General features: G+C 47.7%; 2 protein-coding genes across 2 annotated transcripts; one reads left to right on the top strand and one right to left on the bottom strand.

Annotated features, from left to right (window-relative positions):
* The first annotated feature begins 6,225 nt into the window (after window positions 1–6,225).
* On the top strand, window positions 6,226–12,295 carry YRDC (yrdC N6-threonylcarbamoyltransferase domain containing). The gene is made up of 7 exons (XM_024202901.2): window positions 6,226–6,289; window positions 7,059–7,232; window positions 7,512–7,707; window positions 8,452–8,566; window positions 10,034–10,153; window positions 10,642–10,784; window positions 11,118–12,295. The coding sequence occupies exons 1-7, from the start codon at window positions 6,226–6,228 to the stop codon at window positions 11,185–11,187; spliced, it is 882 nt and encodes a 293-aa protein (XP_024058669.1). The 3' UTR covers window positions 11,188–12,295.
* A 605-nt stretch (window positions 12,296–12,900) lies between these two features.
* MANEAL (mannosidase endo-alpha like) lies at window positions 12,901–16,327 on the bottom strand. The gene is made up of 4 exons (XM_029912708.1): window positions 16,270–16,327; window positions 15,915–16,024; window positions 15,376–15,452; window positions 12,901–14,552 (listed from the first exon to the last, which is right to left on the bottom strand). Exons 1-4 carry the CDS (start codon window positions 16,325–16,327, stop codon window positions 13,916–13,918), a joined length of 882 nt encoding a protein of 293 aa, XP_029768568.1. The 3' UTR covers window positions 12,901–13,915.
* Between the last annotated feature and the right edge of the window lie 249 nt (window positions 16,328–16,576).

Raw genomic sequence — 16,576 nt, 5'->3', positions numbered from 1 at the left:
TTTGTATTTTTGAAGAATGTAAAATGTGAAATAATGGTGTTTGCTTAATTGCTCATTTTGTATAAAGTTAATATTGTACTTTGAAATATCTGCTAAGAAGTGGAAATTAACATTTTTTGGAATTGAAAGCAATATTAATACTAATGGAATCCTAATTAAATGCTTATTTAAACATTGTGGTACTGGAGTCATTCCTCAAGGATTGATCAGTTTCTTTGGAATGTGAGTCTGAGCACTTTGCTCTCCTTTCCATCAGAACAGGGCACTGAGACTTTGGAGTTTGAGAGAGAATAGTTTTCCTATGCAGTTGGATTTCTTTTTTCCCCCCACATACTAAAGTTTTTGGATCCACGACCTTCATGTTCATAAAGGTACTTTCCGACATGTGGAACGGTGGAATGGTTTAAGATGCATGCAAAGGAGTAAGACCAGCTGTTGTAAATACTTATGCTGTATACTACTTCCCCCCAAAATAATCATAAGGGACAGTGTTCATCCAAAGACCCCAGAGTACCTCATAGACTCAGCATAGAGGGATCACTTCATTCACCCCTGAAATGCAGCAGTTGTTCAGCAGTGCACACCCCCACCTTCCAGGAATTGAGGAATGAATATCTTCATCCATTTGAAACTGCAGAGGGAATGAGGAAGGTAAAATAGAATTGTTCTGTAGGGCACTCATTTTAGTATTACTGGTTAAAGGTGCTTACGTAAGTAGTATAAGGAGCATAAGTAGCAATAAAAGTAGAACAAGAGGCAAGTGATAAGGAGAATGGATTGGCCAATACACAACCAGCCATGGCACAAAGAATTTTAAACAAAGTGAGCTTGGAAAATAAGATTGCCTTTCTTAGAATTTCAGGTACATAAGAGGATCTAGACTGGGCGGGGGACGACACTTTTTGGTCCAAGGGCCACATCTGGGAATAGAAATAGTATGGCAGGCCATGAATGCTCACAAAATTGGGGTTGGGGTGTGGGAGGGGGTGAGGGCTCTGGGGTGGTGCCAGAAATGAGTTCAGGGTGTGGGAGGGGACTCCAGGCTGTGGCAGGAGAGAGAGGGCTCGGGCTGGGGATGCAGGCTCTGGGGTGGGGCTGAGGAGTTTTGGGTATAGGAGGGTGCTCTGGGCTGGGACTGAGGGGTTTGGAGGGCGAGAGGGGGATCAGGGCTGGGTCATGGGGAGAGGCTCGGGTGCAGGCTCCGGGCGGCGCATACCTCAAGCAACTCCCGGAAGCAGCGGCATGTCCCTTCTCTGACTCCTACGTGGAGGCGCGGCCAGGTGGCCCCATCTGCAGGCACCGCCCCTGCAGCTCCCATTGGATTGCATAGGAGCCGGAGCGGGGCCATGCGGTTGCTTCCGCGAGCCGCATTGAGCGGCCCCTGACCCTGCTCCCTGACTGGAGTGCCGGAGCTTGAGGCCCAGCTTAAAACAGCTGGTGGGTCAGATCCAGCCTGCAGGCCCTAGTTTGCCCACCCCTGCTCTAGACCCGGGGCTATTAGTAAGGATTGAGGGAAAAAAAGAGTAGGAAAGGCTTCTTTGCCCAGCCTTGGCATTATCTATCTTACGTACTTATTCTGTATGTCTATTTCTGTAGCAGCTGAGCTCCCACCAACCTGAGGAGGTGCTTGTGATTTGACAGGTAGAGAGGCTGTGATTTACTGAAGTCTAGGGTGGTGCATGGACTTCAACCCAGGTCTCCCAAGTCATAGGCTAGTGCCCTAACCACTGTACCATGCTGCTGCTCAGCCTGCCCCCCCCACCCCGCTTTGTCAGCTAGTGGTAACTGCAGGTCTCTGCAGTCATTAACTCAGAGATAAGGTCATAGGGTATTGCATGTTAATGAAAAGCCTCAAATAGCTGAGAGCCTGGCTCATTCACAGTGACTGGCCTCTCAAAAATGATCCAGAAGCTGCCAAAAGAGGGTGCCTATTTGCTTTAGAGGCAGGGGAATCAGTAATGGCTGCTGGCCTCTGAACAAGTACCTGGTGAGCCAATTTAAGGACCTCAGGGGGTCCATAAGGCCCCTCATAATTTAGGGCTGAAGTGTTTGGGCAAGTCTCTCCCAAGCAGCTGGGCTGACTGCATTCTACCCTCTTATATTGTCAGTGGTCTAGGATTTGTATTAGGGGAGCATGAAGGAACTCTACTCCAGGATTGAGACCCCATTGTGCTTGAAACACAAAATGGAGAGAGACTCAAACTCTTCAGGGCAAGGACCAAGTCTATGATGATGAGAAAATAGCAGGATACAACAAACAGCTGGGGGAGAACAAGGCCTGTGAGATTATCACACTTTGGATACAAAGCCGTGGTCAGAGCACACCAGCTGCTACACTCAAGGTTCATCTCACTCCAGCCAGAGCCATGGCCCAGCCTTTCCAGGAGCATGACTCTCTGGAGGTGCAGTGCGAGGCTCCAAGGGGGTCAGTTCTTCCCTGACTATTTTAGGCCCCTCTTTAACCCACTCTGTCAGACTGAAGTAAATCAAAGCATCGTGGCCCTGGCAGCAGCTCCCTCAAACTCCTAAACTGAAATGTCTAGTGTCAAACCAGGGCAGCTGGGCTTCTGCATCTCCTCCATCCCCCCCAAGCCTGACTCATGGAGCAGAACGCAAGTTAGCAGCAGTTGTTTGACCCGCTGTCAAAGGCATCACTGCTCCATGGTAATACTCCTCCCCCATTCAAAATACAGATAGGAGCTACCTAGGAATGAGGGGGAAGGAATTTACAATCTGGAGCCATCCTCTGCTGAAGGCTGTGAGGGGATGAAGGACATAGATCAGCAGGACAAAGGGTGAGATGCAGCCTCTGCAGTGCAACTGCTCCTGTGCACTAAAAGATCCAGAGACTGGAGGGGAATCTACTTTCCTGTTAGTGACCCAAGGTGACACCGGAGAGCCTGAGTGGAGTTAACAAGCCCAGTTCCAATCAGTGCTGCTGTCAGACTGTTTCTTTTCCCCAGGCATTAACTTGTGACAGGCTGCAGCTTTCTCTGCACTAGAGCAAACAGTTACGTCATTTATTTCTAGACAATGAGATTGAGAGTGCAGGTCACAGCAACACGCACTTACACACCACACCAACCGCATGGAAAGTTCAGGGAATAGAGGGCAAGTATATTTTGTAGGGAACAGCCACTGAGAGTTGTAGTGGCTTCCTTCATCAATAGCCCTCAGGTGAGCCGCTCATTAGGCATTTCAGGAATTCTTCTCCTCTTCTTGTGCAGGCAAGGAGCTGCCCTCTGTTCTGGCAGGAGCCTAGCAAATAAAAACATGCATCAATCCAATAACTCCCAGGAGTGCTTTAACACAGAATTTAAGGATGCCATAGACCTCACGGCCCCAGGGTCAAGATGCTGCTTTCCAGAGCTCATAACATTTTCTGATGAACTTAGTAATTAAAAAAAAATGGCACAAACCCCTTCCCCCCCCCCCCCCACACACATCTTGCCATTCATGTGGAGATACAGCCTGTGGAAACCAGGGCACACTACAGGAGTTGCTCCATCTTGAGCAGACCAGTTGTGTGATGTTAAAGGAAAAGCCCTTGTCGGCCCCCTTTACAGAGACCTTGTCATGGCCCTGCTGCTGCAAGGAAAGTGGGGAAGATCACAATACTCAACACAGAGAGCAGCCTGAAGACTGGTGATTTCTGCCATCAGCTCATCACAGCTGGCAATGTTTGCCAGGAGGCGCTGCTGCCGGACTTCAAGGGATCTTAGCAGGGTTCTCACACCTTCAACCTACAGAGGAGCGGAGAGGAGTCACCACAATACATTCTCCAGGGCCTGGGGAAGAGTAACTAGGGACCCCTCTGGGCTCTGTCATCCAGAGCCAGTGAGGGTCTTGCAATCGGCACCAGGCCTGGCAAGCAGCATCAGTACCAGTGGGAATCTCCCTGGCCGCTGCCTGCAGTGCCCAGCAGCCTTCCTGTAAAATCCACATGACTGGAGCAGTTACATGAGTTACACTTGGTCTTGAACATGAAAATTGAATCAGTGTTTCAACAAAAGCAATAAACCCCCTGGAAAGGGCAGCAGCTGGGCCATGCACGGGCTTGTCCTCACCACTGAGTTAATTCAAGTGTTGCCCCTAACCTGAATCGTATCCCCACACACCCTTAACTCAAGCATGGTGGTGAGCTTGAGCCAGCTCAGTCTCTTTCTTTGAGTCCATGTTAAAATGCTGCTTTATGGCTTTGACAAAGTCTAGCGACAAAAAGCACATAGATATTTGAATTATTCTTACATATAAACCTAACCTCATCCCTACCACCAGCCTCCATCTCCTCATGCCATAAGCCACACACATTCATACAGCCATACAAACCAGTGACTCAGTGTCTGGGGGCTGCTCAGTATCCTGTTTCATAGCTTCCTCTGCATCCATTGCCAAGCTAGAGTTGAGAGCAGATTGTTTTAATCTTAGGGTCAGGACAGTTAGGTGTGGGAGATGACATCCAGTTCACCAAGTTCTTCAAGTGGATCAGTAACACTGGGGGGAAAAAAATCAGTTATAAGGGGTTTCTCTCCCCTGCTCCCAATCACAAATTAAAAACCCAGGGTGGTGTTGGAGCAGGCCCTGTTAACTAGAAAATGAGAGGTAATCTCTTTAGCCTCTCTGCCATTAAAAGAGAAGGAAAGGGTGTGGTGAACAAGGTACTTATTCCCAGTTTGAGCTAGATTGATAAATTATCCAGCAGGTCATCAATTTCCAAAGCTAGGCAAAGGGGTGTTTGACTTGAACACATACACTCTAGGAAAAATTTAATCAAAAAGCCAAAACAGTATCTTGAGGCAATCAGTGAGATTTCACTGGGACCTGCTCCACTGAGTAGATTGCATACTTAGAAAACATATTGGGAAACAGGGCAGCTTCCAAGCACAAATAGATTTAAAGAGAAAAAACAGAAGGTTTTTCTCAAACTATGTTAAATGGTAAATTCTGTGCCCCAGGAGGGCTATTTAGCTAGAAGGTGCTTTGGTCCCAGCTAGTATTTGAACTGAGGAAAGGCAGCTAACATTACCTTCTGCTCTCCTAGGTCAGCCAGCTGAGGCCTTATTTATAACATCCTTCAGTGAGTCAATTGCTACCACCTGTTCTCCTTGAAACCTCAGCCTGTTCCATTTCTAAACAGGCCACACCTCTAATTATATCTTGTTCTTAAGGCTTCAAGCAAAAGTGAAGTCTTTGTAAGAAACCTATTTTTGCTTTCCTTCATTCAGGCTTCGCTAAATTATTTCCTACAGGTCTTTGTTCTTTGCTGTCAGTTGTAGTACAATCAAAGGTCCCTACGGTGGGTGCCAGAAGAGAGAGTGGCACCCATCTTGATGTGTACTCTCCAAAGACAGCAGGCAGCCCTGCACCAGATTGGGACAACAGTTAGTTGATAAAGCAAGGAGGGACTTTTGTGACCGGTACTGTGAGATTAAATGGAGCTGTCACAGGATCCTTTGGATCATGACGAATGATTTCTTTAGTTGTATAATGACAAGAGAGATTTGGAAGTGCACTAAGCAGAGGTGGCTTAACGTTTGGACTTAGCAGGGCAGGGCAAAAAAAGGCTGGAACTACATATTAGCTTCTCAAGAGCTTCAGAAAAAGCAGATCTGAAAGGCCTGGTGGCTTGGTGCATTCACCAGAAAAAGGCAGCACTCAGCTGTGCAAATCAAGCACTGTGGAAGCCAGAGCCATGGACTGGAGTTAACCAGAGAGTGGGCCGGGGATGCAGGTCTAGCAGAGTAGACAAGAACTACACTCTGGGGTGTTGTGCCCCACCCAACCTGCACTGCCACCCCATGGTGAATCCTTTGGCACGTTAACGGGATAGTGTATCTCCATGGCTGTCTACCTGCTCTGTTTTCTCTTGTATGAACAGCACAGGGTGCAGAGAACAATTCATTCACCTGCCTCACATGCTGTGACAAACTGGGAATTTTCTGTAATAGTTGTATGAATGATGTGCCTGGCAGTGACTTACTTGACTAGAGCTTGCTATCCAGTGGATGCAAAGAGGTTAAAAAGGTGCTCTTGGGGCAGAGCAGGAGACATGAGGAGTGTGTGTGTCACTAACTGTCTGGGTTGGTACAATTGGGTCATTAAAAGACTGGCTGAAACTGACCCATATCAGTGGAGGGTCTGGAAAGACAAGGGGAGCCCCAAACGTGCAACAACTGACACATCCATGAGACACTACAGCCGGCAAGCAGAACACATGATCGCAGCATGGGTCTAGAGGAGAACCGTGGGCCAAAAGATGTCGAGAGGCTAGGACAAAAACTAGCCTTAGGTGAGACACAGGGCTCTCACCTGGGACTGAAAGACACAGAGACACGGTCGGGGGAGAAAGCTGAAAGCGATTCCAAAACAGCTTAACTGGCTGATTGCACTGTCCTGGCCAGAACAGACTATGTCTTCATCTTTGCTTCTCTCGGCTAACCCAAGGATTTCCCAGTGATGTGTTCCAGTTGACTAATAAACGGTCCCTACTCCATTTTGGACAGGCAGCCTGAGGTCGCTGCAAATACTTGCTGAGGTGCATTGGTCCCTGAAGAGTGTAAAGTCTCTGACCAGGAGTCTATCTCAGTTGACTGGCTGGGTAGAGCTCACGGTGTGAAGCAGGAGTGCTGGAGTCCAGGCAGTCGGACTCGAAGGCAGTGAGGCCTTGTGGCCTACCCCGAAGAGAGTGGGACCTCCTGGGGGTCTGGCACACTGAAGGGATTCCTCTGAGGGGCTGTTGAAAAGCTGGGGGTTGGCGCAGATCCTGTGGATCTCTGACACACGCAATAAGTAAATTCCATGAGTTTCTTCTGCAAGAACTTTATTGCCATAAAGAACCAGGGTCGTTCTAAATTCAGCGCCCGTCAATGTTTTACTAGACCCTACTCCCCTCCCAGAGCCGGGGAGAGAACCCAGGAGTCCTGGCTCCCAGCCCCGCCCCCTCTAACCACTAGGCCCCACTCCCCTCCCAGAGCCGGGGGCAGAACTGGAGTTGGAGGGGCCTGTCTCTTTAAGGAGCGTGACCGGAACAACGTCATCGTGACTCTTCCCTGCGGAAGCGGAAGCTCCTTCCATGCTGAGCGCGCGCGGGGTCGCGCTGGCTGGCTGGGCCCGGGCCGCTGAGGGGACTGTGGGGGGCGCCGGACCGGGATGGGCCGGGGGGCTGCGGGGCCTTCGCCGCCCGCTGCCGCTCCCGCTCCCCGGGCCCGGCGCGGCGCAGCGCGACCCGCAGGGTGAGCCGGGGATGGGGGCGGGGGAGGAGAGGTGGGGGGGGGGTTGGGACTGGGTCGGGGCCGGGTGTGTTATCGCGGCCTGGGCGGGGATCATCTCCGCAGAGCGGCGGGAGCCCGGCCCGGGCGGTGCCTTCACTGGATCCGCGTCCGCTCGGGGGCTCCGCGGCCGTCAGCTGCGCTCCCAGCCCCGGGCGAGCTCCTGTCCGGGCCGGGGCAGACGGTGACACGGGGCCGGGTGCTCGGCCCGTGGTTTAACGCGGCGCTGTTGCTGCCCGACAGGCTGGCAGGAGACGCTCAGCGCCACCGTGACCGCGCTGCGGGAGGGCGGCCTGGTAGCGGTCCCCACCGACACCATCTATGGAATCGCGGCTCTAGCCCAGAGTTCTCAAGCAATTAAAAAGATCTATAATCTGAAAGGGCGTAATGGGGGCAAGCCCCTGGCCATCTGTCTGGGAGACGTGGAGCATATTTACAGGTGAGCATATGGCATGGCTGGGACACTCGCCTCCCGCATGCCAGAGCCACTTCAGGGAGTCTGTCAACCTAAGCGTGACTTGATCTTTTAAAAAGCAGCTTTTGTGAAACCATCAGAAATAACACACTGTATTAAATCGCAGTGGGAAGTTGTTTTTAAGCAAGTTTTCCTTTGCAGCACTTGAGCACTTTCCGGGTAGCTACCATCGGCTTTGTTTTCACGAGTGGTGTATAATAAAAGTGAATTGGACTAATTTGACATCATGGTTCGTGCTGAGAGAAATGCAAGCAGCTTCAATCACAAACGTAAATGGAATGCTCAGAATTCAGTTTTAATATCTAACATGTTGGTGACATTGGGAAAAAGATGAGTCTGCGATATAGATTTTAAGATGTGTCCTCTCTAAACATCTCAAATCTGTGTCTAGCACAGCTTGCAGTAGAGCAGGTACCTTGTGCCGTATATTGAAACAGGGACAGATGTACCTAGAGAGCCCAGGGAAGGGAAATCCCCTCAGAGAAGGGTCTGGGGCTGCCAGAATTCTCACTGTGTGGTGCTTTGGTCAGGGAGGGCCAGCCTGTTTTCTTGCATTTTGCTACCTGTCTCAGCTGTGCAATAGCAAAAATGTAAAGCATCAGGGGAGGAGTCGCGGTAGCTGGGAGCGTGGCAGCACTCTCTGTGATGGTTCGTCTCTTATGGCTGCATCCTGTAGCAATTTTAAGTACATCTCAATGTACTTTATAGGTACTGCCATGTCAATGTGCCGGAAGAGCTGCTGCGGGACCTACTCCCAGGACCTGTGACCCTGGTATTGCAGCGCTCCGAAGGACTCAATAAAGACCTGAACCCTTTCACGTCGGTAAGTCTTTGGGACATGACACACATCTCTGCAATCTGACAAGTGACTATCTTCTCCTTTGAGCGTGGTTCCTTGGCCTTCCCACTCGCGTTCGTTGTGTGTTCACGGCATTCAGCATCGATTGACATCTTCTTGAGGCTAGTTCCTGCCCTGTCAATAACGAACATGAGCCAAGATGGATGTATTTGTAGGTGTCCTTGTCACCTGTCTGAGTGTGATATAGCTTGTAGTTTTTGATGTGCAGAGTGCTTACCTCAAGACAGTGTATGAAGCTGGTAGAAAGACCTGTCCTTCCTTTTTTTGTGGTCCAAACTTTATACTGTGTGCCACATTCAGAAATAGAATTCCGGATTCTAGAATCAGATCACTTGTTTTAAAGGATTTAGAATTTACCCATTAAGGTGTTAATGGGAGTTAGGAAGTAATAAAACTAAATTAAATAAAATAATAGCTCACCTCTTAGTGAGAACCCCGAGGAAAAAGTTTCTAGCACTTGACTCCCAATGTCAACATCTATATTTGTAACAGAACATTGGAAGCAGCAGCTGAGGGTGTTGCTGTCCAGCTGAGAAACTCCCTCAGTAGGGCCACAGGCTGTCCATAGTTCAGACCCCCAGCTTAGTTCCCTCTCTGACAGTCCGAAAATCAGAAGTTGAACTTCAGTGACATATCAAGGCAGATGTGTCCCCAGAAATTTTTGAAATGGTATGTGGTCCGTCCCCCTTCCCGACCCCAGTCTCAGGGAGGAGACTGGCAGTGGCTTCGCTGTAGTCAGTGTGTGTGTGTGTGTGTGTGTGTGTGTGCTCAGACCCTTGGGCCAGTGCAGCAGTAAAGAGATCCCCCTCACCCTTCCTTGGAGTGGGAGATGCCAGCTGCACTGACCATAGGGAGGCAGGGACAGCCGGCCCAGCCTCCCCCTTAGCTGACTCTGGGGCTGTAGAGACCCAGCAGCCACTACCTCCCATTCCAGCCATGCCTGAGACAGTGGCCAGGGACCCGCCAACCGCACAGGAGGTAACAGGCTGGGGCGCCCTTAGTACCTCCCAATGGGAGAGCCCCTGCCAGAGACCTGGCACTGTGGGCTGGCAGGAAACTGGAGGCCCTGGTACTTTCCCAAGCCGCCTGCAGGAGGGGGGAAGCTAGAGCCCTTATGGGCTTTCCACCGGGGGTCTGTAGGGCTGAATGGTACCAGCTCCCCCTGCACTATCTGGGTTATGCCCTGCCCTGGCATCAGGGCATGTCCCAGCACAACTGAAAATTGTTAAGTGGCCGGGGCAGCAGCTAGATGGAATCATTATGTGGGCCAAATCAAGCCCTCAGACTGCCAGTTGGACCACACTTCTTTAGGTCAACAGGGCTTTATACACGTAATGGGATATGTGGTTGACCTGTAGCTCTGTGACTATTGCCTATAAATGCATCCTCTCTTTGGCTGTTGCATATAAACACACCTCTCTTCTCTTGTAGTTGGTTGGCGTTCGTATTCCAAATCACACTTTCATTAGGGAGGTGGCACAGGCTTGCTCAGGACCACTGGCTTTAACGAGTGCCAACATCAGTACTCGGGCGAGCACGCTGACCGTCTCGGTAAGGCTGGTTTTGTCACTGGGGAGAACTGCTGTGCTAGGATTTCAGAGAGGAGTGGGGAGAAGCTACTAACCTGTTTGTACAGTAAGCCCCAGGGCCTTTCCCACGGTGGTTGTTCCTCATCCTGAACCATGCTATTTCTGCTACAGCCCCTGCTGCTGGGCTGGGAGCCTCCCTAAAGATTGAGGAAGGGCAGAGTTTAAAATGCAGACTGTTTAAAGGCTTCCTGTGTACTTTACTAAACATGATTGTGCAACAAATGGTCCTGAGCCTGAGAATCCTTAGAGGGCACTTGTAGCTCCTCAACTAGTGAAAGTGCGTGTGTTCCAATGTCTGTGGCATGTTCAGATCAGAAGCTCAGAGAAAGGAGAGGTCTTCCCTGACACTGGAGTCCTACAGAGCTTCACTTGTGGTATCTATTTAAAAACTCAAACAAAACCCCCTCAAAAGTTTGGTTGGCTGAACCCAATTTTCCCTTCTTGTCTCAGGAATTCCAAGACCTTTGGCCTCAGTTATCCTTGGTCATTGATGGAGGTGCAATTGGAGATATCCAGAGTCCAGAGTGTCGTCTGGGGTCAACTGTGGTTGACTTGTCTGTATCTGGGAAATACACCATTATTCGGCCTGGCTGGTAAGCACTATTTGCTGACCATAGCTGCAGCTTTCACTTTAAGTAAAACAAAATGCAATTGAAAGTTAAAACATGGGGCTTGTTTTGCCCATTTCCCTACAGTGGTTAGTGTATAATGTTGTCAAAGTGCAGTCGACAGATACTGGGTTCAGCAGGATATAACTTGCTAGTTCATAGTATACCCCTCTTTTGCACTGCTGGGCTGAAGATGACCTTGCTCAGCTGGTTCTCGTATTTTCCCTTAACTGCAAAATACAAAACTGTGGAACCAACTGAGTCCTGCAAATGGGAATTCCTTTCTAGTCACCACTCCACTTGCCTTTATTTCCATAGTGCTCTGACACCGACAGTTGAAATCCTGGGGAAGAAATATGGCTTGACATCAGAACCTTCTTGTTCGTGAGATACCAAACTCTGGAAGCTGTGCGGAGTCGGTAAAACTGGGCACCATGTGCCCGTCTCTTCAGGAAGTCAGTGTCAATGGCCTTGTTTAATAAGGTCAATGGTTGTATCAGTCCTCATGTTTCACCCTGGGTCTCTTCATCATTTGTGTGTAATGATGAGCATTTCTCTGTTATAAATGCTTAGATTTAAGGTGTCTGGATCTCTGCAATGTTTCTTTGTTAGTGCCATTAAAGTGTGAATTTTGTACATACACTGTTACCTTTGGAGGTGGTGGCTTTTCATCTTTCTAAGACTAATCTCTGTGCAGCCTAGAGTTACTTATTGTAGAGATGAAGATTTGACTAGCAACTACCCTGCTAAACAAGGCCCATCATGCAGCAAGGCATGGAGCAGCTGGACTGTTATCAAATCTCAAAAAAGATGAACGAGGGCTTTATAACCCAGATGCTATTGTAAGTGAGACACAACCACAGGGATAGCTTTTTGCTTATTCCACTCTCGCACTAAATGAGGCGTACTCTGGTACCATGCACAGAACTTTGCATCAGGAGCTCTTTATATAAGATTCCTTTTTGATTGTCAGGTCATTACAGTGGAAATATGGACAAAGTGCTGAGTAGGAATACAAAAGAATAGCACCAGTATGGAGGGACACAATTGCAAGGATAAGGGACAAAAGAAGTTACACCTGGTAAGGGATATAAAAGGTAATAAGCAGAGGTTCTATGAGCATCAAGAGTTTAAATACAAAGATGGGTGTATGTGAGTACCTAGTATTAAATAAGGATATTAATATAATAGGCATCATAGAAATGTGGTGGAATGATGATAATCAGTGGGACATGGTAATACCAGGGTACAAAATATATACAAACAGAGTAGGTTGTGAAAGAAAACAGATTCATACAAAAAACTCTACCATAGAATCTCTTTGGATAGAAATTCCATGCTTGGAGAGTAGGAGTGTAGAAGTAGGAATACACAACTGACCACGGGAGCAGGCTGGTACTAGTGATTGTGCAACATGCAGAGGTTATAAAAAATAAAAACAATAATAATGGGGGCTCCAACTACCCTCTATTGACTGGGTACATGTCACCTCAGGACAAGATGTAGAGATAAAATTTCTAGACACCATAAATGACTGATTCTTGGAGCAGCTAGTCCTGGAACCCACATTGATTTAGCCCTAAGTGGAATACAGGATTTGATTCAAGATATGAATATAGCTGAACCGCTTAGTAATAGCAACTATAATGTAATTAAGTTTAACTTGTAGGGGGAAAAATACCACAGAATCCCACCAGAGTAGCATTTAACTTCAAAAGGGGGAACTACTCAAAAACGAGGAATCTAGTTAAATAGAAATTAAAAGGAACAGTCACAGGAGTGAAATGCCTGTAAGCTGCATGGAAATGTCTTATGAACACCATAACAGAGGCTCAGACTAAATGCTTACCCTCTACTCAGGGCTGAAGCCCTTAGGCTCAGGCTTTGGCCCTGGGCCCCATTAAAATGGGGTCCTGACCCCCAATTTGAGAACCACTGGACTAGACCTCTTGAGCTCCCTTACAGCCCTACACTTCTAGGATTTTAATATTTTCTTTACCTAGAGTGATATGCTAGAAAGAGTGCATTTTCAATCATTTGCATTAAATGGAGAAAACTGAAACCAATAGTGCTTTATACAAATTCTGACTTTTGCTGTACAGTTAAATTAAGCATAATTAATGTGACAAGGTAGAGCCTTGTGCACTAACTCCGATCTAAAGCTGCCACTTCTCACTTTATTGATAAAAAGACAAGTACAAATGAGTTCTTAAAACAACAAATGTAGAAGGGCCTGGATGTACTGTAGTTACAAAAAAGGGTATTTATTCTATAGTGATGTAACTTCCTTCTGGTAGAACACATTAGTGTTTTCAGTTACATTTTATTGCAAGTGGTTGCACTTCATTTGATTCTAGAGACAAGATAAAACAAAGTTAAGGCTAAGTTTTGAACATGTGAAACACAGAGCCTTTAGTACAGATCATTTCAGTTCATTGGTTGCCAATACAGATAATAGGTTAAATTCCAGCTCTGATTGTTTTTAGTTATTTGGATACAGTAGCTCACTGACACCACCCAAAGGGTATTTAACTGTATGGTTTTGTTTCTTCTACAATAAACAATTTTGAGGAACAATTAACTCTTTGCTTCAATCAGCTAATAATAGAAGTGCACTGTCAGAGCTGCTAGGGGAGTGTGTAGTATGTAATCGGCAGGCAACTGGTGAAGGGCATAGGATAAAATACATGCTGGGGGTAGGAGCCCAGCTAATATCTAAAATACCACACTAAACATTTGCACTGTAAGAAAAACAGATCTCTCCCTCATTCATTCCCTGGCCTGGTCACTTACAGGCCAGTTCAGATCCAGAAGGGCTTTAAAAGGGACATCTGTACTAAACTCACAGCAGCAATAGAACAGACTGCTGCTTAGAGACCCCTCTGCTCACTAACATTTCCTCTTGTGAGTGTGGAGTTGGTGCTCAAACCAGCTTTAGGGCTGTTCATGGAGAACACTGTATTTAGCCAACTGAACAAACCCACCAGCCCTGAACAGAGACTGTGACCCATAAGATGCTTTTCCCAACTGCTCCTTAAGCACCTGTCCCCACAACCGATTGTGACCTTTTTCATAAAGCAAAGACAGGCTGTCTGAAGGCTTCCTGTGCAGAATAATCACATCAGCCATTGCTCCTTCTCCTTGCTGAAGTGTTCTGCCCACCTGCGGGTCAGCTCCAGATACATGTTGGGCTGATGAGGCAGGTAATCCAGATACAGGCGTGTTAGTGTCTTTTTGGGCACCGCTTTCTCAATCTGAGTGCCTTCATGCCACTCGTTGAAGGAAGTGATGGAGACTATCTCCGGCCTCACCATGAGTGCAGCCTGCAGAGCCGTTTCATAGTATTTTCCATTGACTCGGTTGCGAGTGTTGTGGTTGTTCCACGGGCGGATACTAGTATCAATGTAGCCTGGGCCAACGCTGGGAATGAACATCAGGTTGTTTGAGTCACAGAAGGCTTTGATAGCTTTCCAGTTCTGGTGGGATGAGCCGAAAGAGAAGCCATTGGATGCAAAATACGTGTACATGCCATCGTATCCTGCAGAGAGAATATCATGCTTGTGTCCTTCTTCCACTAGCAGTGCTATGAACACTGCATCGTACGGGGTATGGCGGAGGGAGTGAGAGCCTGACTGGGTGAAGAGGTTGGCCCAGGATTCAGGGGGTGTCAGGTAAGAATCATAAATGTAAAATAATGGGAGGCTCCGTCCTGTACTGGTCTTGTACTTATAAAAAGCTGCATGTGCTCCATACCTACAGAGAAAGCACAGACCATTTCAGTGAGTGAGCAGAGCCTGGGGAGCAAGCCCCATGCTGACTAGCAGGCAGGTATGCCCATTACAAGGCAAATGCAGCCTGAAGCCCAGCTCAATTGCATGTCCTAGTTGTTTCACTTTAGGCCTTTGCGTGCTCCCTGTGTCACCGTTTACCAGAATGGTTCAGCTGCATTGCCCATGGTTAGACCGACAAAGGGGAGGATGTTGCACTGGATTGATCAACATTTCAGACCCACGTTACCACGCTGAGGGAATGGCTGGAGGAACAGGAGAGCTTTGTTGCATTCCCTGAGAAACTCTGTCAGACTAACTTATACTTGAGACACACGGCAGTGATGACCACCATCGACATGCCCATAAATGCCCCGTGGACACATGCCCACTTACAAACTGGCGAGAGATCCACCAATGGATGGGAATAGCTTTTGGTTACTGCCTGGCTCGCCTACATTCCAGTTAGTGACCCACAGTGAAAAGCTCTTTATCCCCCAGCATTTAAATCTTATTTTCTTGTTAACATCTCTGCCAATGGCCTTTTCTACAGACTCTGGGGCTAATATACTCACTTTACAAGGGTTGCTGAGGATGACATATAGGTAAAGGGCTATTTATAAGCTTTTGTGTGATGCTGTTGAATTTCTCTGCTACAGCACCCTGTGGCATAACTTACTTAGCTCACATACAGAGCAAGCAAGAAGTTTAATGCAAGTAAGACATGGTTGGCCTGACACACTATCTCTCAGCACAGAGTTGGGCCTGAAATATGTGCTAATGGCAGCTACTGAAGGCGAAGCACTTACTTGTCTATGATGTATTTAATGTTCTCATGCACAGTGTGGTCATCGCGCCCTTTGTATGGCTGGATGTGGAAAGCAACCTTCAAAATAAATCATGGAGACGTGGTGACAGCAATCTTACAGCACATGCTTTCCTGGTGACAATCAGTAAGTGCCAGACCCTTTGAAGAGGTCACAGTATCCACCCAGAAGCTGCCTAAGCAGCTCCCTTGCAGGAAACAGACCAAGGGTCTGTTCCATCATCATAGGGCATGTAACCTATCCCTGGGAGCCGGTACTAGAACGGTTTTTATAGTAGCTTTGTCCAATTAGTTTTAATATTTGTGAGCACAAGCTGTAAATCCCCCTCATGACGTGATGCTAGTTTGTGCTCAGCTGTTGCGAAATAAAGACTCCCCACTGCCTACCATAACGAGCAGTTAAAAATAATACAAAGCAACGGAGACTGCAGAGCAGGCTCCTGCTGAAGAAGCACAGCAGCAATTCCTGGTTAATTTGAGCAATTAGTTTAATAGCTTCAAACAACAAGAGAGCAGCCTTACCTTTATGGCATACCTGTGTGCGGCATCCAAGATAAATGGCACAAGACTATCTGATGGCTCCCCGTTGTCATCTGCCAGGCCAGGTGGGTACCAAGACAAAACCAGGACTCCTGCAAAAAGTTGCAGAAGGAGATCAGGACCAACCAAAGGCATTGATATTTAAATCCTGCCTGCCTTCTGCCTCTCCCATGCAACTCCAGAACTCAAACTTATTTCTAGTCATTCTAACAATTGCACAGAGTCCTCTAAGCTTAGTTCTCAAAGCAGTTAAACCTCAGATTTAGGAAGGAAACCCCTTAAAATAGGAGGGTCTGAACCACTGGCTCTGCCCAGCCTGGTTCCTCTGTTTTGATACCCAAGTGCGGGGAGATGGTTATAATTGTCCTCAAGCGTTTGCAGGATGTCCGCACCATTAGGTATAATTAGTAGCAGGGTAACAGCTTGAGACTTCCTCAGGATGAAGTTAAATTCTCAATCCTCTTCAATAGCACCATCCATGGCACAGTGCTACAGGAGGACCAGTTCTAAGTGCCTTAGCTAGTGCATAGTGGAAAGACGCTAGTCTGTATTAATAATATGTTCCAGTTTAGTTATGTGGACGATCTGCAGCATAGGTGTTTTAAATCCTGTTATACCACAAAGACACTGCATTTGGAAAGGAA

The sequence above is a fragment of the Terrapene carolina genome, unplaced genomic scaffold (assembly GCF_002925995.2).
Source record: "Terrapene carolina triunguis isolate 2854851 unplaced genomic scaffold, T_m_triunguis-2.0 Scaffold236, whole genome shotgun sequence".
Lineage (NCBI taxonomy): Eukaryota > Metazoa > Chordata > Testudines > Emydidae > Terrapene > Terrapene triunguis.
This window is presented reverse-complemented; position numbering and strand designations above follow the sequence as displayed.